This window comes from Embiotoca jacksoni, unplaced genomic scaffold (genome assembly GCF_022577435.1).
Source record: "Embiotoca jacksoni isolate LCO1_2020_lvr unplaced genomic scaffold, fEmbJac1.0.p SCAF_36, whole genome shotgun sequence".
Taxonomy (NCBI): Eukaryota; Metazoa; Chordata; class Actinopteri; family Embiotocidae; genus Embiotoca; species Embiotoca jacksoni.
In genome coordinates this window covers 2464512-2487569 of record NW_027185388.1, presented here as the reverse complement: position 1 = coordinate 2487569, position 23058 = coordinate 2464512, and the positions used below count along the sequence as shown (strand labels likewise).

Sequence of the window (23058 nt, the reverse complement as noted above, 5' to 3'; positions counted from 1 at the left end):
ATTATCGTGCAGATGTCCCCTGCTGAATTGCTATTTTTGAACAAGGAAACATTATTTGATATAATGTAATTTTTTTCTCTTTCTATGTGTGTCATTTCTTTTTTTTTTTTTATCTCTATGTCCTTCAGCATATCTGATGCAAATCCATAAAATCAGAGACACAGTCAAGGTAATTTCACATAAATAGGTTACATTATTTTTCCTAACATTTTACAAAGAAGAATTTTCTCAATTAGATTATGTCTACAAATTAGATGAGGCAGTGAACTAGATACTGGGCAGACTTGATTTATGGGAAACTTTAGCTATATATACATATATATATAAAGCTGTCTCACACAAACATAAATTATATGTCAGTCACTGATATAAAAATGTAAATTTTACAAACACTTAGCAAAGGAATACACTGATGCCTTCACTGTTCCTTGAAAAATGTAGCACTAACTGTTATGGCCACTAGATGTCGACAGCAATGCACAAATGAAAACAGTTGCACATTGTTGAATCCCACACAAAATGATTTAGTGCTCAGAAACATATGATACTCTCTATTTGCTTTTATTTATTTTTTTTTTTATAAACATTTTCTGTCAAATACTGGTACTTATCATATTGAGTTGTTTACTTTCTCATCAAGTTTCATTGTTTTCAGTGTCTGCTTGTCTCTGAACTTAAAAGTGGGTCCACAAAATGGGCCTTTTCTGCTGCCACCACATGAGAGATAATGAAATTTTGTATTTTAACTCCATTTTCCAGTTTGGACCCAAGGTGGATTAATGCAAATTGAATAACCTCTGCATTAACTTAGGCAGGCTTAATATGGTAATTTTTCCTCTGTTTTACTTTCTCCCCCCCCTCTCTCTCTCTCTCCACCCCCCATCTCCCCTATAAATACGTGCTCCCTTTCTTTTCTTTCAACTTGCCAGTGCCCCTCAATCACCCAGTGGTCTCCACAGTCTCCCTCATCCCTGAGCCCCTCTCCACCTAGAACTCGGCCCTTCCATCACCGCCCGTCTCTCTAATAAGGGAGTGGAGCTGAAACACATGCAAATGAGCAGTCAGCCAGCTGGTATCACAGCAGTCATGTGATCTATCAAGGTAGGGGGCTAGGGGGGTGAAGGAGACATGGAGAAAAGGAGGAAGGGCGGGGAAGGAGGAGTGTGGTGAGATTGGGATATAGGAGGAGCGAGAGATCTGGGGAGATTAGAGGGAGATGGACAGGTTCAAAGAGACAGGCATATCTCTGCTACCTCTTCACTGTAGATGTTCGAACAATCCCATCAGCCCCCTCTCCCTTTGTCCATCTGCTCCCTGTTTCTGTTTTAGCCTCCTTCTTTCCCCCCCCCCCCCCTGCCTCTCTTTCAAGGGCAAATACCTGTAATGTCACTCGTGTGACACATTTCAGGTAACAGGAAAGCACAACACCGCATGTCTGTTTTTTCTTTTTCTGTGTGTGTGTGTGAGAGAGAGAGTCTGTGTGTGTCTGAACTAGCCTATGTATTTCACCCACCACTGGGTGACAAACCCCTGCAGCAGTCAAGGCACACTGCAGACACCCTGCATGGCTGCATGTGTGTGTGCGTGTGCGAAAGATCCATCTCTGCCTCGCTGTAGCTCCAATTCCAGCAGATTCTGCTGGCAGAAGATCTGCTTCACCCTGCCAACAGCAACCAACCTGATCCATTGCTGCTACCCCCCCCCTCCACACACACACACACACACACACACACACACACACACACATACATACACCCTGCTGCCTGATGAGGGACAACCCTTTAGCTCAACTCATTTTTAGGGCCCGAGCACCGATGGTGCGAAAGCCCTATTGTTATCCAAGCAATTATTATGATTCTCCGTAAACAACTGCATCTTCAGAGGCTTTATCGTATTCAAAAACTCGTGAAAGTTGGTACACCCATCTCTTCCGGCGAAAAATTTTGTATTTTAGTGGAGTCGCGAGTGGGCGTGGCCAAATGGCTCGCTAGCGCCCCCTAAGCAGATGCCCCGGCAGCTCCATTTAGCTACATGCACGAAATTCGGTGGACATGTGTATCACACCTAGACGTGCAAAAAAAGTTACGTCGCACCATTACGTCAACTCAACAGGAAGTCCACTATTTTGAATTTAGTCGCCATTTTTGGCAATTCGCACATGTTGTATTTTAACAAACTCCTTCAGATTTTGTTGGACCGACTTGAAATTGAGTCTGTGCCCTCTTAACATGTTTGGAATTAAAAGTTATCATAAGAATTTGTTTTCGTAGATCGGTTTGCCCGTGACGTGGCAGTCAAAAAGTGACCCAAAAATGACTTTTAGGTCACTTTTTGCTGTAGTATGACTTTTTTTTTCATAATTTGGATGACATGCTATAGTATGATTTTTTTTTTTTATTAAGTCATTACAAAGGGGGGAATTGAACCTCCAACCCTCTTACTGAGAGGCAACAGTGCTAATCATTGCACCACCAATCTTCCTAGGTAATGGGCTGCATTGTGGCAAATTTTTGGCTCACTGCAATCTATAACGCCACCGTCCACAAATATTCATTCAAATGCGACCAAAATTGCTGCAGACATTCTTTGAATAGTAGATGTTTTCAAGGGGGTCTGCAGTGATATTAAATATCTTCCTGTAATGCAAAACTTTTTCAATTTCAAATTCATAAAAGTTGAATCACCATTAATAGGTGGAATCTGAACCATTAATATCAACCTTGGTGAATTTAATTGCCATTTTTGGCGATTCACACATTATACTTTAACAAACTCCTCCTACAGATTTTGTTGGACCGACTTGAAATTTTGTCTGTGCACTCTGAACATGTTTGGAATTAAAAGTTATCAAAATATTTTTTTTTTGTTGATCGGTGTGCCCGTGGCGTGGCAGCCAAAAAGTGACCCAAAGGTCATGCATATTGTTCAAAAAATGACCGGCATTTTCAAAGTCAAAAATTACATATGATTTCTTTTGTTAACTCATGACAAAGTGGGGGATTGAACCCCAAACCTTGTGGCTAAGAGGCAGCAGTGCTAACCACTGCACCACCAATCTTCCCAGGAGTTGGACAGTATTGTGACAAAGCTTTGGCTCACTGCAACCTATAACTCCACCGCCCATAAATATTCATTCAAATGTGACCAAAATTGCCGCAGACATTCTTTGGATTGTAAATATATGTGTTTTCAAGGGGGTCTGCATTGATATTAAATATCTTCCTGTAATATGTAGTGTATGCAAAACTTTTTCAATTTCTCTACACGTTTCAACTTCACTAAAAATTGAATCACCATCAACAGGCCATGGTGGAATCTGAACCATTAATAACAACCTTGGTGAAGTGGAATCTTTTACCTGTTGCGTTAACCAGACCGTCGGTTGAGTCACTGAAAGCTCTGACTGAACTCCGTGAAACTCTTTCTCCCGCCACGACACTCCTCCAGGGCCGAAGATAGTCCAGCGGTCTACGACGCCGAACTCCAAGCTGAAGACAACCTCATGGAGACACGGGTTCAATCCCCGCCGAGGTAACACACACGGTTCACGGTTTACCCGCCGAGGTAACACTCACGGTTTACCCGCCGAGGTAACATACAAGGTTCACGGTTTACCCGCCGAGGTAACACACAAGGTTCACAGAGAGCGAATCCCTCTAAGGGTAAGCCACGTGGTTCACAGAGGGCGAGACCTCCTAAGGCAAGTCCCTGTAAGGGTAAGCCACACAGGTTTGGGTTTGTACATGCAGTCATACTAATACCAAACCAAAGGTCAACAACAACACAAAACTAAAAAAAAAAAGTCCAAAAGTGACTTTTATTCTTATTTTTCAGACATGATATAGTATGACACAGTGGTGTAAGAGCAGTTGCTCAGTGTGAGAAGTAACTTGAGGCATGCATGTCAGTTCAGAAAAAGGTCATACTCCAAAATATTCAAAGATACATATACACAGTATATTACATACTATGTAAAAATTTGATCCAAAATTCATTTTTGTATAGCGTATAGAGTAGAGTATATAGGATATAGTATAGCCACGGCGATGCGGATAAGTTTGATGTTTCGCCGTGACACAGGAAGTTTAAGGTCAAACGATGCTCCAAACCTCATGAAACTTGCATCAGGCACCAACTTTCATGAGTTAGGCCGGCGGCCGCGACCTGCTGGATCCCCGACGTGAAGCTGAGGGCCCGCATATCACTGCTTGCAGTTTTAATTTTATTTACCTTTTTAATGTGTATGTGTGTTGTTGGTGAGCTGTTACAAATACAACCAACCCCGCATGTCCAGAAATGTGAGCACACTGGAGGCTCCTCGGTGCGAAGTCTGTTAATGTCCACAAAAGAAACTTTGACATTTACCAGAGTTCGATGTTGGAATGTTAAAAAAAAATTTTTTTATTCATACTGACTTACAATTTTCTACATTCAAAAATTAATTAACATCGTAAAAGTGCACCATAAACATCCCGGCAAATTCATCACACAAATTAATAGATATTTAGTTATGTAATACATAAAAAAAAAAAAAAAAAAAAAAAAAAAAGGAATCTACTTGATCCTAAAGTTCATGTTAGATTCATGTCCATTATTGTTATTTATTAATTCCTATAATTTAATACACTTTGGCAAATAAAAGGTTTTTAAATGTCAGCATTTGTCCACTTTAAGTTCAGTCTTGTTTCTGTGGAGGGGATTCACTCTGCCATGGTGACATCAGTCACCTGTTCCCTGTGAAGATTCACACGGAGAAAAGAAATGTAGAAATTGCATGTGTATGTTGGATCCGGTGTGTTTGTGTTTGTGTGTGTGTGTGTGTGTGTGTGTGTACAGTTTACCTCTCGGGCCAAATTTCTTCAGATAGCAGTGCGCACAGAACGGCTTCTCATCATACTGAAACACAATCAGCAGCACACATTTACTGCATCATCCCGCTCATTCAGTATTTCACATTCTTACTGCTTTCCTCATATAATGTCTCATTTATTTTCCTTATATACCTCCGCATGTTGTCCGGCTGTGAGCTGCCTGTTGCACTCCTGACACTTCAGACACAGAGGATGGTAGTCTCTCCCTAAGGACCTCTTCTTCTCACCTGCACCAAAGAAAGATGTTACTGAGAGGCAAGGATGGGCAGATTTTATGAATAATTATCTAAATAAGTTAAATGGATTTTTGCTCCTGCACTCATAATTTAATAATATAATGGATTTTGTTTAAATTATGCAATAATTAGTCCAATCAAATTAAATATTTTTGCATTTCATTTACAAGAAATGTGGGTGTCTGGTTCAGAATCTGCAGGCTGTTACCCTCATCAGCACAAAATAGGCCAGAGACTGTGATGTTGGAAGGAAAAGAGATAAGTAGGCATCAGAGAATTTGAAATTTAGGCAAAGAGAAGCTAGCAGTAAAAGAACAACAATACAGACTTATAACTTTGTGATTTGAGTGCTGTTGAGTGCAACTTATAGTAAAGTCTGAGCATGGAAGAGGAGTTGAATAAAAGAGAGCGAAGGTAACAGGGAGGAAACCCAATGAGCGGTGCTGCGAGCTGGTTTGGCCAGACCCACATCCTGTTGTTAGCATGGATGGCAGTGTGTGCACTTGTGTGAATGAGCTTGAAAAAAACCAACAGAAAGCCTAAAAGAAAGAAAGATTGAAATACTGTTGTGTTTTTTTCTCCTCCTGCTCCAAACAGAAAATAGTTAACTATTAATTTAAGCAACAAAATGGACATCATTGCTCTGTTACAAAGCAGATAATACAACTTTACTGTAGGAAAAGCACAGGTGTAACTTAACACTGACAATCGTTTGGTTCCCTTTCGGTGTGTTTGTGGGCCACAAGGCACTTCATTAATCGCATTAATGCTGGTACACCAAAGGTTTTCGGGTTAAAATATTTACTGTAACAAATGCCTAATGTTATTAGTGAGTTTTTTTTTAGCTCTATTTATGTCTGTTTTTCTGTCAGATTCCTTCTATGTGTAAAAATACCTGGCCAATAAAGCTGATTCTGATTCATAATTTACTTTTTTATGACAACTTTTATGCTGATGAGAAAACTGTATTTCTTATTGAGAGGATAAAATGAAAAGAGATAAAGTACAGACATATAGAGTACAAAAAAAAAAAATTAAGAGGTCAGACTCACCAAAGTAGACAGGCTTCCCACAGATTGGACAGTAGCCGACCATGATAGTATAGAATTATTTATTGTATAGTCTACGCGCGTGTGTGTGTGTGTGTGTGTGTGTGCGTGCACTTAATCCAGCTAAGTGAGGAAATATAATCCTATTAGAGCATATGTCTGCATGTGTGTGAACTGAAAATTGACAGGAAAACCGTTGAGCTGCAGATGTGTCAGCATCTCGTGAAGTCAAAACCAGGATGTGGTGAGAGAGACGTCACAGGAAGAGAGTGAGATTTGAGATTTGACAAGTAAATGAGAAATAAAAGACGGGCAGCATCTCTAATTATGCTTTCTATACATGATAACAGATTATAAAAGCGTGTTAATAGCTATCGTTTTATCGTCTATATCTTCTTGTGCCAGGCTACTGTAAAGAGAGAAAGAAAAGGGGGTGAGGAGTGAAGGGACAAAAACAACCGTCAGCAGCTCAGATTCCCGCCTATCTTCTCCCCTTTCCTGCTCTTTTCACCCTCTTTTCTAGATTAAAAACAAGGAGTTGAGCTTCTGAATTGAAAAGGGAAACCTGACACTTGTGCTTTTCTTTTCTACTTTCTGTCTGTCCTCTCTAACGGTCTCTCTCTCTCTTTCCCTGCCACATACTCACACAAACACCAAAAAGGCCGAACTTCTCCTCAGTGACATCACGCAAAGAGGCTGCAGCCAAAGAAACAGAGGGAGAGGCCGGGTGAGGCCGGGTTGGCTGGAGGGACAGATGGGGGTGGGTGGCGGAGGCAGTTATCCCCTCGGGATAGGTGATGGAAGCTGGACCTGGGGAGGGATGGGGAGGGGGGGGGGGGTGAGGAGAGATGAGCGAGACAAGGCTGGAGACAGTAGCTGGCCTCAGCTCGGCGGGGACAAAGAAGATGAACTCCGATGAACTTCACGAGGCCGCTGAAGTCACCGCGGAGGACAGGCGAACGTCTGTGCGCTTCGATTCGATCCCTATCGCTGTCGTCGGGCTTACGAACGACCGAGACAGACACACAATGGCGTGAAGGAGCGGTCAGGAAAATGAAGACGTATTCAGATGCTGTACTTTATTCAAATTAAAACGTTACTGTACAATTAGTCCCCAAGCGTGTCTATCTCACGTTTTGCTGTATAGTGGACGTGCGTGTCTATTTCACGCTTTGCCTTTTTATGCCGTATTGGTTTACCAAAACCTTGAAGGGAACTTCTTCAATATATGCGCACAGATCTGTTTACGGGTCTTGGGGAGGTCGTATGGAACCTTTTGTAGCTCCAGAGGGAGCTAAGTGAAGTCTGAATGATGAATTGAATGGTGGGGTGAGCTCACAAGACCTTTGTAGCCCGCTCCTCCTCTCTGCTACGTATAATAGCTGCTACTAACACAGCTCCTGAGATAATGACCATCGAGTTGCATTGTGGGTAATGTTACCATTTTGTAACTGCTGTTTGTGCATCATGGGTCTGAGGATGTTATGGGAGTGTGATGCTAAACTTGTGAAGAACAAGTTTTGATAATTTTAGATGATGATGAAAAATAATGAACACTTCTAAGAAGTTGGTTTGATATCAAAAACTATCTCAGTTTAAGTAAATTCATGATCTTAGGCAAACTGTTTAATTAATTTACAAATCAAAGCATACAGTGAGTTAAAATTCAAATTAAGTGGGAGCGGTTATAAATAATGAATGAGGCTTGAAAACACATAAATTATAAAATGAACTAGGATTACCACCTCGTGGCTACATGACCAGTCAAGCTGCAGGTTTTTTTTACATGCGTGTCTGTCCCGATTCATGCGGTGAAGACTTTGAGGGAATTTTGTTCACGTTTGGCCGATAAAATGAATTCAGAGAGATGCAGCCACGAGAGAAGACAATGCTTTAAATATGAATGTTGCTGCAAATAAGCTACAAATGCTATGCTCCACAGACATGTTTAACCAGGCAGCACAGAAGATCTAAACAGTCAAAACAGATTCAAGGTTTACGCCGAAGATCGGCGCCACCGATTCAGCATCTGAAAAAAATGTGAAATATTTTCAATTTATGGCATCACAATGGGACAGATATGAGGTAAACGTTACCTTGACCTTTGAACACCAAAATCAAATTAGTGCATCCTTCACACCATGTAGCATGAACCAAAATTTTGACCTTTGACCTTCGGCCACCAAGGTCTTTTCAGTTCATCCTTGAGTGAAAATCAGCGTCTCTGCCAAAGTGGAAGAAATTTCCTGAAGGCTTTCCTGAGATATCGAGTTTACAGTAACAGGACATATGCACTGGACAGAAACCGGGGACCACAATGGACCTTGACCTTTGACCTTTGACCACCGAAATCTTTTCAGCTCATCCTTGAGTGAAAGTCAACGTTTGTGCCAAAATGTGGAGACATTTCCTGAAGGCTTTCCATCCCGTTTGCAGTAATTGCACATATGGATGGCAGGAAAGACGAGGTCACGGTGGCCGTTGACCTCTGACCTTTGACCACCAAAAATCTTACATTTTTACACGAGACATCTCTGTACGTACGTATGCAAACCCGGTTGATCCAACAGATACATCTGCGTACCACTTCTGGAGCTGATGAACTTCAGAAGGCCACGAAATATATGAAGTATTTCATCATTTGCATATTTGCCAGCATCCCTCTCTCCCCGTGTGTGTCGTGCTTCGCGGAGGGATGGAATACCAAGTAGCTATTTCATCTGACCGGCCTTTCCCTGCAGGATAACTTATCATGTCTCTCCATCAGCATTCATTGTGTGTGGACAGCTCGAGGAAGATTTCCATCCTGAACCGGAGGCCTACAGGCACGCACGGGCTTACAATGATTTTTGATGCAAATGATGATATCGTGATTTTAAGAGAGAGAGAGCAGATATTGAATATGCACAACCGCATCAAAAAAAAAAAAAAGGGAAAAGGGGGATGAAATTAATAAAGAATAAAAGGGAGCGGACCATGGAGAAACAGAGGATGTGTAATTGTGAAAATGGAGAAAGACAGGAAATGAGGAGAGAGAGAGAGGAGAGGAGCGAGGGGGCGTTGAAACCACATTTTCCCAGAGGATCTTTTTGGTGAGGCTGCGTTGAGAAAACTGCCAAAACTCTTAACAGACACATTCCCGCACTGGCACGCACAGATATGCACGGCTCACCTCTGCCAAGTCACATGAGATACACCGACACACACACATGCTGGATGGATGGAGAGATGTGGGAATACGTGTGTGAACTGTGAACTGAAGGATTTATAGTAACGTTCAGTGAGTGGTGGAAAGAGAGAGAGAGGGAGAGAGGGAGAGAAAACACTGGCGTCTCTCCCCCGTGTCCTCTGGTGGGTTGGATCTCAGCTTGGCCAAACCCTACGACGCCGGCTTTGTGAATTGTATGCAGGGGTGTGTGTGTGTGTGTGTGTGTGTGTGTGTGTGTGTGTGTGTGTGTGTGTGTGTGTGTGTGTGTGGAGGGGACACAGGAAGAGGCTCAGGAAAGAAAACGGCTGGAAGGATTCCTTCTTCCCACACACAAATGCACTCTTGATCACATGTGCGTACACATGAACACACACACACACACACACACACACACACACACACACACACACACACACACACACACACACACACAGAAAAAGGGAGCCTTTTTGGAAGGATTCCTCTTTTCCCCCACTCACTCTCACACACACCCACTAGTCATCACGTTTCAGCTCTTGGCATCCTCCTTTCTCCTCCGAGCCCAGAATATGACACGGCTTTCGGGTTTGCCTCTCAGCTGCACACACACACACACACACACACACACACACACACACACACACACACACACACACACACACACACAAACACAAACACACAGTCAGCCTCGCGGTACAAGACATATGGTGAAGAAAAATCAAGCAGCATTTCAAACACTTGACAGATGAAAGATAACCAAAGGACCACATGGTGATTCACGAAGCCGGTACCTGTTTGAGGTACGGTGAAGAAACTTTTTAATTAGTTTTTTTTCATTGTCGACGCAGTTATTCACAATAAATATTCCTTTGATATTCACTCAATTGTTAAAGAAAGAGAAACAGCCCTTTTTCTAACCAGGCCGTAACTAAGTCTCACATCCTTCGGTGGTATACGAGCCATGCTGGCACGTATTTGGCACAGACGGACGGATATTTCGGTGCGCTGTGTGACGTTGGTGTGGCGAGCCATTTCTGGGGTGTGTTTGTCACAAATACCCCCTCCCCATCCTCGGTGACGGCCTTCCTGGAGTCAGACGATCTGAAGGCTCTAATCCTCTGCTGAGGGTACCAGCGAATGGAAAAGTCAGGAAAATAAGTCCTTGTTTTTCATTATTAATCTGGCAAAGCCCATAAGTCCCCTCATGCCTCTATGCGGTGATATGATTATGGCATGGCGACTATTATGACATGATTAGTAGCCATGAGTGGCTGGGTCAGTCAGATTGCATTATGGGATGTTCTGTTGTTTTGTAACGTCTGCGCAGATGGCATGTGGAGGAATGTTTTGGATTTTTGCTGTTGTTGTTGTTGTTGTTGTTTGTCTCTCTGTGTGTGTGTGTGTGTGTGTGTGTGTGTGTGTGTGTGTGTGTAGGGCTGATAGATGAAGTTGCTCCTCAAATACCACACACACACACACACACACACACACACACACACACACACACACACACACACACACTAACACACAAAACTGACCTCAGCACAGCTTGATGCACAGTAAAAAAAAAAATGCTGTTGTGTTTCCATTCACTTCAAGTGTTACTTCATAAAAGAGAGTAAACAAGTTGAGATTTTAAAGACCTTTTTTAAACATGCTGGTGAAAGTCGATTAGCTGTTCTGCAATTTGAGTCCAGACTAAAATATCCCAACAAATGTTGGCTGGTTTCTCGTGATTTTTTTTGGGGGGGGGGACAGAAAGTTACGTCGCCCCCACAGCTTTAGTGAAATACATCGATTACTGGATGAATTAAATCTGTTACAAGTCACAATTTTCACTTATTCAGTAAAATATCTCAATGTTTTTACCAGATGGATTGGCACACATTTTTGACTTTCATTTTCCATCTCAGAATGAATTGCAATCATTTTCAGGCCAAGTTTCCTGAATGTCCCCAACTTTCCTTCGAGGCCACACACCTGCATCACGAACATTTCCACCAGACATAGCTGTGCAGTGTATTTAGTGCTAATATTAGCTTGGCCAAACTAAAGATTCTGCATTTTGCACATTATAAAATGCCGATAAATGCCATGGCACCGTTAGCATGTTTGGCTCAAAGTAATGCTGCGGCCTCACAGAGCTGCTTTCACGGCTGTATACACGTCATTAAACAGAACAAACAATGACGTTTATTAATATACAACGAGTATTAAAGATAACAAATTACACCTACTGAAGTTGGGGAAAATCTGTTTAAAATAGTATACAAGGCATTCGAATTGTCTGATTTCATAAAGTGTATCTTGAGTTCAAATATTCCCCTTTAAAAAAAAAAAAGAAGAAGAAGCTTCATAAACAGAAACTTACAGAAACAGAGCGATGTTATTTTTACATCAGAAAGCTCTGAATTTTTCGTAGTCCCTCTGTTCTTAGTTTTGTTTTTAACCCACAACTACCACTGACTTTGACTTCCATTGTTTTTCCATTGGACGTATGAATTCCCCACCGTGGAAGTGAATAAATCTGTCTGACACAATTCAGGCTAAGTGGACTGAGATTATTTGAACACCCTTAAAGGTACTCATGAGGAAACACAAGGAGTGACAGCGTACGTCAGGGGAGGGATGACGTGCTCGTTACTCACGGTGTCAAACTTCCTGAGTCAACCTAAGTAACTCTCTGACTTGTGAGCGAGCGCCTGGTTCCCAGGGCGGCTCTCACCTATTGTTTAGGTCTGCTTGTGGAAACAGAGAGAGGCAGGCAGAAGGAAAGGACCTAATGTGTTGCTTCTTGCCTGTGCATTCTTGGCATAGCTCGTTGCCCTTCTCATTTTTTGACTGTGAAATTTTTTTTTTTCCTCCTTTGCTTTAATAGTGAAGCCAAGGGTCCACAGCCAGCCAAGTCCCACTGCTCCAGTCTGGCTAAGCCACAGAAAGCTTGGCCTTCTCTGCTTTCTGCTCTCTCATTGTAAATGTACCACTACAGTATATGAACCCCCCCCCCCCCCCCTCCACACACACACACACACACACACACACACACACACACACCTTTCTCTCCTTCCTCTTTCGTTATGTCGCCATGTTTTCCCTCATACGTCTTTTTTTTGGTGTGTTTGTATGAATTGGTCAATTTGCCTCTTTGTCTCATTTCCTCATCTCTTTCTTGTCTTGGTCTCTTCTACACACACACACACACACACACACACACACACACACACACACACACCACCCTCCCTATTTCCCTGCCCGACAGTCTGTCACAGCCAGCGGACTGGTTTAGCAGGCGGGGTTCAGCTGGGCTCCACAAACACATGGCACTCAATCTGCCTTCTTGTATGTGCTGGAATGGTATTTTCTTTTTCTTTTTTCTTTGCTGTTAAAGCACTTCTGTTTAATCTTCTTTTAATTTCATGGTCTAGTTTAAATACAGTCAAGTGTTTTACATCTAGCAGGCTACAACCCTAAGAAAATGGGCCATTTTGTAAAGTGAACTTTCTTTTTCGATTAGAGTTGTTTGAAAGGTCATTAACCTCACATATAACAATAATAATAATAATAATAATAATAATAATAAAAAAAAACATATCGCATAATGCTGAGGTAACACGGAAAAGTGTGTCATAAATACCAGAAGATGCTTTAAGTCCTTTTCAACACAACACACGTAAATATGAGGTTTGGATGGATCCAAAAGAGACTCTGCTGGCAATTTGCTCCTCTCTGTGTTTCAATTATAGATCAAGAACCCTGTGTGTGTGTGTGTGTGTGTGTGTGTGTGTGTGTGTGTGTGTGTGTGTGTGTGTGTGTGTGTGTGTGTGTTAAAAACAGAATTCTCCCACTCAAACAAAGCCTGCTTCCTCCTCTGCTGCTCTTATTCCTCTATATGATCAGCCTCATTCATTCCACCACTCAGACAGGAATCTAATTAGACCACAATATCAACATTAAAACACATATCTGCCCTCCCCCTCCCCCCCCTCCACCATCCCCCCATCCTCCCTCCTCTCTCTCTCTCCCCCTCTTTGTTTCTCTGCTCTTCCCTACAGCTGGTGAGAGTATGGTTTGTGGCTGCCCCTCCCCCCCAGTGTTTGAACAAGCCAATAAGAAAGCACGTCAGCAAAATAACCCCCCCACCGCCACCGCCGCCACCACCACCACCACCACCACCACCACCTCCTCCACACACACACATCCCTAGTTTTTCCCTTACCACCCTATCCATTCGCCAATACCATCCCCCAGAGCCCTCTCCACACCCCATCCCCCCTTTTCCTACCACCCCTATAACCCACTTACTCATCCTGCCTCCACCCTCCCTCCCACACACCCACGAGACCGCCCCACCCTCCTCCACTTTCTCACCCGTGCTCACCCCTAACCGAGTACCTAGTAGTCTTCTTATCCATTCCTCTCGCTCTTCTTCCCCACTCACCCTTATTCCTGGACACCCCCCCCCCCTGTTCATTTACACCCACTCGCCATTTTTCCTCATCCCCAGCTCTGCTGTTCCCCTTCTCTCCCCCCCCCCCCTCCACCTTTCTCCCTCTCTCTCTCTCTCCTCTATCTTCTGTGGCCTTATCTTATGAATATCGGTAGCACACTGGGTGAAAAATTGATCCTCCCCGCCTGTCTGTGGACGCTGCCACAGCACATTAGCCTGTGTGATGTGTGTTTGTGTGTGTGTGTGTGTGTGTGTGTGTGTGTGTGTGTGTGTGTGTGTGTGTGTGTGTGTGTGTGTGGAGGCTTGCTGCTTGTGGGAGAGAGGGCGGGAGGAAGGGAGGAGTGAGAGGAAGGAGGGTGGGAGGGATATTTGCATATCATCAAAGTAGGGAAAGGGAGTGTAATGAGGAGAGAATGTGTGTGTGTGTGTGTGTGTGTGTGTGTGTGTGTGTGTGTGTGTGTGTGTGTGTGTGTGTGTGTGTACTAGGAGTGGTGTTGATGGGTTGAGGTTGAGTGTGTGTGAAGTGAGAGAACAAGACCAAAGGGATAGAGTTATAGGAGGAGAGATATAGACATAGATGGAGTTAGGTGTGTGACAGAAATCACACACACATTTCCCCCCATCACATATCATCCCTCACAACCTCTGACACCCCCCCCCCACCCCCTCCCTCCCCCACAACACACACACACACACACACATGATCATAAACACAGCACATTATCTAGAGTGGTTTGTTTTAAATGAATACAGGCCATATCCTTGACCTGTGACTCAACAGACATTAAAAGGTTTCACAGAAAATGATGCTGTGCTCTTTCTAGATTGACCTATAGCTGGAAGTAATGTGAGTAATCACCATATTCCAATTTATTTCACCACCGTAGCTTATGAGTGGACATGCACAACCGGTTCTGTCAGTGTAAACCCCGGCTTGGACCCCATAAACACTCATTTAAGTTGCAGTAGGTCAATGTATTTCAGATCGAGGCTAAAAACGGTCTCTTGTCAAACAACTGCAAACTGGTAGCCTGTGTAACTTTTGCAAATACAGCAAATACTTATTTTTAAAGGGGGACTTTCAGCTCCAGAGGAAACAGCTGCAATGGTTAGGCTTGGTATTTGTAAATAAATAATTTAAAGCCCCCTTTTAGCCTGCCTTCTCTCTCGCTATCCACAGCTTCTGATTTAACAGGATAAACTAATCGAGTGCCGATCTTAAACAGGTTCGTTGCACCCTGTAAAGTCGCTGTTTTCACATTTAAAAAAAAAAAGAATAAATAAACAGCAACAAAGCCGACATTAATACGTTAGAGCATTGTGTTAATTTGGTTGTCGTTGTCGATGAGCGAAAGCAAAACTACCAAAAAAAAAAAAGAAAAAAGAAAGCAAACCACGAAACGCGTTCGCTCCTTTTCCGGTCTCGATTGGTCCGGCCTGGGTGAAGCCCGACTTGAGCGTTGACGGTCTGTCACATTTCACGCTGACACCGAGCGAGCAGGCTCAGAGGCTCGCACACACTCACACGGAGCGACACGACATCAGCCACACACCCACAGCACGGCGAAGGTACGTTACCTTAGAAATCAACCGGTCGAGAAAGAACACAAATAAAACTACTCACGGAGGGGAAATAGAGCGGTTTTCAGAGGCGGGGTCGGTCCTTTAAGATCGTGTTAATTTTAGCCGCGGTTCTTTTTCTTTGTAATTTCAGGTTGGCCACTTTTCTTCTTCTTCTTCTTCTACTATCTTCTTCTTCTTCTACTATCTTCTTCTTCTTCTACTATCTTCTTCTTCTACTATCTTCTTCTTCTTCTTCTTCTTCTCTGTTTGACTCCAAACGAATGAAGGGAAACACGAACCGGCTCACGTCAACGCAGCGAAAACCGCCACGAATAAGTAGTTTTCTTTTCCTCGATATCTTTTCTTTTCTTTTCTTTTCTCCCTCCTCTCGGTTTTCTCACTATTAAGCGAAGCATTTTTGGTGTGTTTTGTTAAAGGGACTCGAGGCGTGGGTGGTTAGCTACGGGGGTTTTTCTCTCGTGTTTTTGTCGGCGGTAGGAGGAGGAGGTGGAGGAGGAGGTGGTGGTGGAGGAGGAGGTGGTGGGGTTGTGTGTTGGCTTGGCGAGCTAGCCGGACGACATTACGCAGACTGGCGAAACTAGTTTAAATGGTCGTTAAAGTGGATAAAGTAGCTTTAAACTCGGTTCGGGGCTGAATGCGGGTGGGATAAAGCGGCACCGCCATTATTGTACGGTTCAAAACAAGCGTTTAGCCCGGTGTGCTATGCTATTTGTCTCCCCCCTCCCTCCCTCCCTCCCTCCCCCACCATGGCCTCTCTTGTTGTGAAGCCACGAGAGAGAAATCTCTCCTGTTTATGGAGAATAAATGTTTTAAACGCCTCCTTTTATACCCGCATTTGGTGTTTTAATTCACGTTAAGTTGTTGAACCAGTTTACGGGAATCACGCTGGTTTAAAAAAAAAAAAAAAAAAAAAAAAAAATGTAGAAACGTTTCTGAGGTAAAGTTGAGGGAAGTTCACTTCTTCTAAGTCGAAATTAAAACACACGTGCTTGTCAACATATGCTGTGACAGTTCACATGAACAGTTCGTTGTTGTTGTTGTTGTTGTTGTTGGGCTCGGTTTAACTCTCCCACCTTTTGTATTTTTTTTGTGTGTTAACAGTGTAAAAGATTTCTCTGCGAGAGGAAACCAGGAGAAAAAAAAAAAAAAAAAAAACGCAGAAAAAAAATAGAAAAGAAACAGAGGAAATCCCCCGAAAGGAAATGCCAATCGCAGCCGCTGGACAGCCAACGACTCGGGAGCCCAGAGTTTGCCCCCGGCTGCCCTCCACCCCGGAGCCTGTCCCTAAAGGGGCTGATTTATTCGACGAGGCGGGGGCGGCGGAGTCTGCGGAGCGACCGGAGTACGGGGGCGCGGAGGGGGGCAGAGGACTCGGGGGCTATAGTTACAGCCAGAGCGGCGCGAGGGGCTTTGTACCGGCCGGATCTACCAACGGCTCTCCGCCGCAGTCCCCAGCCGCGTCCTCCTCTTTTCTCTTCCATCCCCTTCACCCGCACCACTTGGCCATGGAGCCCCCGAGGACTCGATCGCGTTCTCGGTCTGGATATTACCAGCAGTTCGGCGTTGGGAATGGCAGTGGAATAACCGGCAACGGACTTATGGTATCCAACCCCCATCACCACCACCACCACCACCACCACAACAACCACCACCAGCAGCAGCAGCAGCAGCAGCATCAGCAGCAGCAACTATATCCACAGCAGCAGCAGCAGCACGGTGCCGGTTGCGCACCACTTGGAGCTCACGGCAACCACTCGGAGAACCAGCATCGAGCCCCAGGAAGTAACACCTCACCCGGCATTCAGAGGCTATCATCTGTTCCCGGAGCGCACCACCGCATCCCGGCGGCAGGTAAATGGTCCCCACTTTGTCACCGTCACCGACTGCACGTCATGTGGTAGTTTAGGCTCGAAATAAAGAGAGATAGTTATATTACACTTTTATTTTTCACACAATCTCCGAGTTGAAGGGACAGGAGTCGAGGTGTTTCATTTGTTTTTAGAGGCAAATTGAGAGAGAGGAAAAAAAATAAAATAAGAGAGGACTGCCCTGGGGTTGGCATGACACTAATGTCTGTGCATGTGTGAACACATTTGATGTACTCTAATTAGATGGGGTGTTTTATGTGCTTGCCGCTGAGCAGTAGTGTGGATGTGGTGCACAGTTTTGCACATACAGTAGGTAAATGAACAACAGCAGTCTGTGGTGTGGACTGGAGTAGCCTCAAGCCAGCTCAACTGCTGTGCATAGTTAGTTAACCAGACTGAGTTTCTTAAGGCACTGTGGCATGTCTACTTTTACACAAATATTGATGTAGCTAGGTAACAAGGCTTACGATGTGTAGAGGCTAATCTTGTTCGAAACCAGGCATGGTCTGTTCATTTTTTTTTGGTTTTGTTTTGTTAAGACTCAGATGGGTATTTGGGAGTGCAAATGGTGGCTAAAAAAAAAAAACCCACACAGTGTTGGCTTTGTGAAGTTGTGGACAAGAAAAAAAAAAAAAAAGAATGAAAATAGGCACTCCTCCTATATTTCTGTTGTGACACTTGTTTGTTTTAATGACAGTCTTGTAAAGGGTATAACATAGATGCCACTAACTATTACAGATGCTGTTTTTTCACATTCACGTGATTTAAAAAAAGAAAAGAAAAAGCATAGTACATTGGACAAGAGAATCAGCTTACCTGGGATGTCTCTTGTTATATAAATAACATTGGTCTTGGCCTCGAACAGATAGCCTGCGCAGTTCTTGTCTTCTGTATGGACATATTCTGTTTCAGATAAAGGGGCTCTTTACTAATTGCTACCTGGCTAACTTCTGCCGTGGTGTTTTTCTTTCTCACTGCAAGGCAAAACTCAGCGAGAGGTTGAGCGGACTGGTGCTGGGTGGAGAATACATGCGAGGGCACTCTCACACAGCGAATGCAGTGTAGTGGACCATATAACATTAAAAACAGCACAGCTTGAGTTTCACATTCACTCAGGCTATGGGAAAGTCTTTCTTTCACTGAAGCTAATGGCACACCGAACAGGCTTCTCAGGTTTGGACGTACCTTCTGTAGTTAGTAGTTGTTAACAGCTGTGTTTTCAGGAACATTTTAGAGATTTTTTTTTTTTTTTTTTTTAATGAAAAAAATTGTAAAGAGAAAAAAAAAAAAATAAATATATTTTTGCACCTATAAATCCTCATGTAACAATGTTGAAAGTATTTGTAGAACAATTTGGAAGCAGACTTACTAGTTGAACTGATTTGACTTGTTTGGATAGGTTAATAGGCACTAAAAACTAACAACCCCAGTCATTCCTCTCACTAAGCAACGCGCATATGACAGATGATGTAGTCACTATTCAGTTAGCTGGAGTCACTGCTGTGTTTGTTTTGGGCACACAGTTCTGTGACGCAGTAAAAGTGAGGTAATTTTGATAGAGCATAGGAAGTTTGTGGCCTTTAGTGAGACTCTTTCAATACAAAAACAAGACAGTCTGCATATGTGTGTACACAACATAACTGAACAACCGTGCATGGAAACTGGCATTACCTGCCTGGGAGAGTGAGAGTAAGTAAGATGGAAAAAAACAAAACCGCTGAACCCACATAAACAAACAAAGGCTCCTGCTGGAATCCCTGCCTATAGGTTGTCTAAGCAGTGTGAGTGTTTTGTGTCTACTTTAAGGGTGACCGGGTGTCGGGGCAACTAAGTTCTGTGTTAGATAAATGAGTAAAATATAACTAAAAACATAGAGATAGGTTTGTCTTCAGAGGTTACTGGTCCGCTGTGTGCTCGGTGACAGTAGCGTGGCTATTACATGAAGAGTAGCTCCAATCGATAGATAGAATGACGATATCGTATTTCCATTCAAATTGATTTGGATCTAGAGTCGAAGGCACGGGCTAAAAAAAAAAAAAAAATCCACTGACTCGTTAACCACAATCTTTTCAACCAGACCTGAAATCCAAAGCGCACACACAAAAAAAGAACATGGTAATTTGAAAAGAATTCATGTGGTTGTACATGTGTACACTCATGTTTTACATATGTACTTAAATAGATCATACATCTTGCAAAAAGAAAAAAGGATAGGCATGAAAGTGTCTGTGCTTGCAGTGTTTTGTTTAAAAGATTATTGTATTTGAATCTGGAGTGCTATTTACATTGTAAATCTAGCCAGAGGAAGCGATGGGACTAATGTATAGTTGAATATTCTCTTACAAGAGTGAAGCAGCTGGCTAGCTGGACCCTTTCCCAACACTACACACCTTTTATTAGACCTTCTTTCCATTCCCAGAATGGGTCTTGCTTGTTGGGAGAGAGTGACAGAGAGGGAGAGGTACTTAATCCATTCTTCCCATGCTAGTCACCTGCATTGGGCATGAAAGATAATGATATCCTGTACTCTTCAAGCCCTCCCTCTCCCTCCTCTCCTGGCAGTCTGTTGTAATTCATTTGGTCCCTATTCTCCTCTTTGTGCCTTGTTCTTTCATGCTTGTTTCATATTGTTTGTAGTGCATACTTTTTTTTTTTTTTTTTTCCCCTTTTCCTTTCCTATTCATGCCATTTTTTTTTTCTTTTTATCTCATATAATGTTCACATAACTTTGCCTGCCCACCAGTTTAGGATATTATAGTGTTGGGAGACTCCTGCAAGCTCACGTCTGCAAAAAAGAGAAGCACAGGAAATGTCAAGAAAAGGCTTTAAACTGCTTCAAAATTGGTCCAAGTGGATAAAAACATCCTCTTTAGCGGCTGGTGTCCTCCCCTGATTCTGACCCACCTCTGTCACAGCCTGTCCTCTTTTAGTCACATTCATTTCTCCCTCCCCTCTGGAGCAGCCAACCCTTTCTGTACCCCTCCGGTCCATTTTCTTTGGCCTCCTCCCTCACATTTGTCTAATGGATGGATCGTTTTAATGGATTGCCCAAAGCAGCCGAGAGGCGGACACTCCCGCCACTCTACCTCTACCCCTCCACTGCACTCCTATCCTCTCCATCCTTCTGTCTGTAGCAGAAGTGGAAACATGGACTGTGGTTTCTTTTTTTTTTTTTTAATATACTTTCCTTTGTCTTGTCACCCAGGCAACCTCTCCGCCCCCTCTTCCCCTCCTCCTCCAGTTGGAAGAGAAACTCTTTCACATGGATTGACTGAGTAGCAGGGGTTCCTTGCTGCTCTGTCACTCCAAATAAACAACTAAGCAGTCACTTTGTCCAGCGAGAGAAGATCCTTGGGATGGTGGCGAGTGACCTTAAGTTAGCTCATAATCTGAGGGAAGGGCTCTGATCTGGTTGGGAAAAAGAAATGTGCCTCTAAGAGGGAGTGGAAGGGAGAATGCCAGAGGTCACCAAAGGCCTCGAGAAAGGTCAGTATCGGAAAGAGCAGAAGAGAAGTGCTAAAAAAAAAAAAAAAAAAAACTGAGCTGGAAAAGAAAGAGAGGAGGTGGGATTTGGCAGTCAAAGGGAGTGTGGTGAGGAAGTGCCGGACATGAGATTTAGGGAAGGTCAGGCGCAGTGAGGGGATGAGGCAGGGAAAGGGAGAGATAATTAGACTGGGGGGCCGGGGAGTAATAGCAAAAGGAGGATGTGAACAAATTTCATGGAATAGGGCTGACTGCGGAGGAGGCGTAGCATCTCATGAGTATTACTTTAAGCAAAACACAGAGAGGAAGCACGCCTTACAGAGTGTGCAATCTGGGAGGAGGCGTGGATACTGTGACTTAGAAAAGAGACAGATGAAGCAAGTATTAGCCGGGAGCAGATGGAGGCACGGGGAAGGCAGAGGAGGTGATTGAAGTCGAGATCAGCCCTAAGTTTTTGTTGTTGTTGTTGAGCATAGGTGAAGTTATGCGTCAGAAAGGAATGCGTGAATGTAGAGTGAGTTAAGGACGAGGATGGGAGGGAAGTGTGTTTTTTTGCTTCTGCTGTTTGAATACTAGCCTGTTGATATGATGGCCTGTCCACTAATTTTTTTTATTTTTCACCTCAGGTTGCTCTTGTAGCAACTCTGTGTCCCAACAGTTTGGCATCAACTGCTCAATATGTCTTTCCCCATTTCTACCTCTTGTTGTCCCTTTTCCTCCTTCTGGTTTGAACCGACACCGCTCACATACATGTAATGAGTACCTGGCTGTTGATTGAGGGAGTAACTGAGTTTGTTTTGGATGATTTGTAGAATTAAAGATGTAAAAAAACAACAACACTATCCTTTTAATTTCAAACCTCTTTTGCCGCATAATCCACTTCTCTGCTGTCCACACATATGCCGAGTTTATTTCGACCAGTCATCATTTTTGACAACATATAGCTGAATATGCTACAGCCATCGAAGATTCAGGACTTCTTGGAGTTTTATTCTGGCAAAACAAGCACAGTTTAAACATACTGTGCGTACAGATGGGCGGCTAAGCAGGATGGGAGAGAAATTTCAGCAAGATATTGCAATGAATTGAAGGTTCTGTGGTTGTTGTTGTTGTTGTGACATCCTTTAAGCCTATAGGTTGTCAGTATTTGAAACCCAGGTTATATTTTGGGTAGAATTTTATGTTCTTGTTTTTACTGGACATTTAACAGTATGTGAAGACTGTTAATTAATTTATGTACTCATTAAATCATTGGAGGTCTCCAAACTAGTAAACTGTCACTTCCCAAATTACGAAATAATTATATTCTTTTTGATTTTCATATCAAGCTATTGTCAGTGGAGCTTAGTTTCACAGAAGGACAAAGTGCTGATAGAAAAAAACCTTTACTAATTAATGACTTATTTAGTTAAACTTGTGAACACAATAACTCAAGAACAACACATAGCAGTAACTTTATATTTTACCTTCAGCTACCCAATAAGGATTAAATGAGTATGACGAGAGTTGCTGCAATATTTACATGTAATGAGGCAAAACTGATGATTTTGCAAATTCTGCTTTCATTCTTGTAAACAAACGACTTGTACTATGAGCATATGTGTTTGGACAGACCTTTTGTAAGACAGTCCACATGTAGTGGTACCTGTTGAACAAAAACAAAAATACCTCTGTGTGCTTGTGTGTGTCTTCACTTTTGTATTTCCTCCACTTAAATTAAGTGGCATTTACCCTTTTTATTATTAGGAACATAAACACATCTTGTTGTCACTGTGCCAAAATGAAAGAACACGTAATATTTAATCGACTTTTCATCCAGAAACTTAAACAAATCCTCTAAACGTGGAGACATTGATCTCGGGTTTAATAAATTGTGCATCGGTTGCCCCCAAAGACACAGATTTAAGTACATTTCTAACGAGCTATTTTCCATCGGCTCCTCAGAATGTAATTTCAATGAGCTGACAACTCGGTTTGTGGGAATAAAGTCCCGATTTTATGATGTGAAGAAGAGAATTAAGACCGTCATCTGTCTCTCTCCTTTTCTGCCTATTAGCACCTCTCCCCTAACACGGTCTCTCAGATGGTTTCTGTCTTTCAGTGGGAGATTGTGAAGACAGAAGGGGGAGGGTGGGGGTTGGGGGTGAGGGGTGGGGTGGGGAGTGAGAAAGCGCAGGGAGTGTGAGGGAGTGGTTAGCTCTGTGTATTCCCTCTATCTCCCCCTGACTTGGAGTGTTTATGTGCACGCATGCACATGCATGCTAACTTGATGCCTGGGTGGGCCGGGAGCAGGACTGAGAGAAACGTACGCGTTCAGATCCATGACATCACTG

General features: G+C 43.2%; 1 protein-coding gene and 1 pseudogene across 1 annotated transcript; one reads left to right on the top strand and one right to left on the bottom strand.

The window, feature by feature from the left end:
* Positions 1-3846: 3846 nt before the first annotated feature.
* LOC138208118 (cysteine-rich protein 1) lies at positions 3847-15559 on the bottom strand. The gene is made up of 5 exons (XM_069165819.1): positions 15415-15559; positions 6160-6966; positions 5004-5098; positions 4842-4896; positions 3847-4734 (listed from the first exon to the last, which is right to left on the bottom strand). The coding sequence occupies exons 2-5, from the start codon at positions 6200-6202 to the stop codon at positions 4724-4726; spliced, it is 204 nt and encodes a 67-aa protein (XP_069021920.1). The 5' UTR covers positions 6203-6966; positions 15415-15559; the 3' UTR covers positions 3847-4723.
* Positions 15560-23058, top strand: part of LOC138208117 (E3 ubiquitin-protein ligase RNF38-like) — a 24688-nt pseudogene continuing 17189 nt past the window's right edge.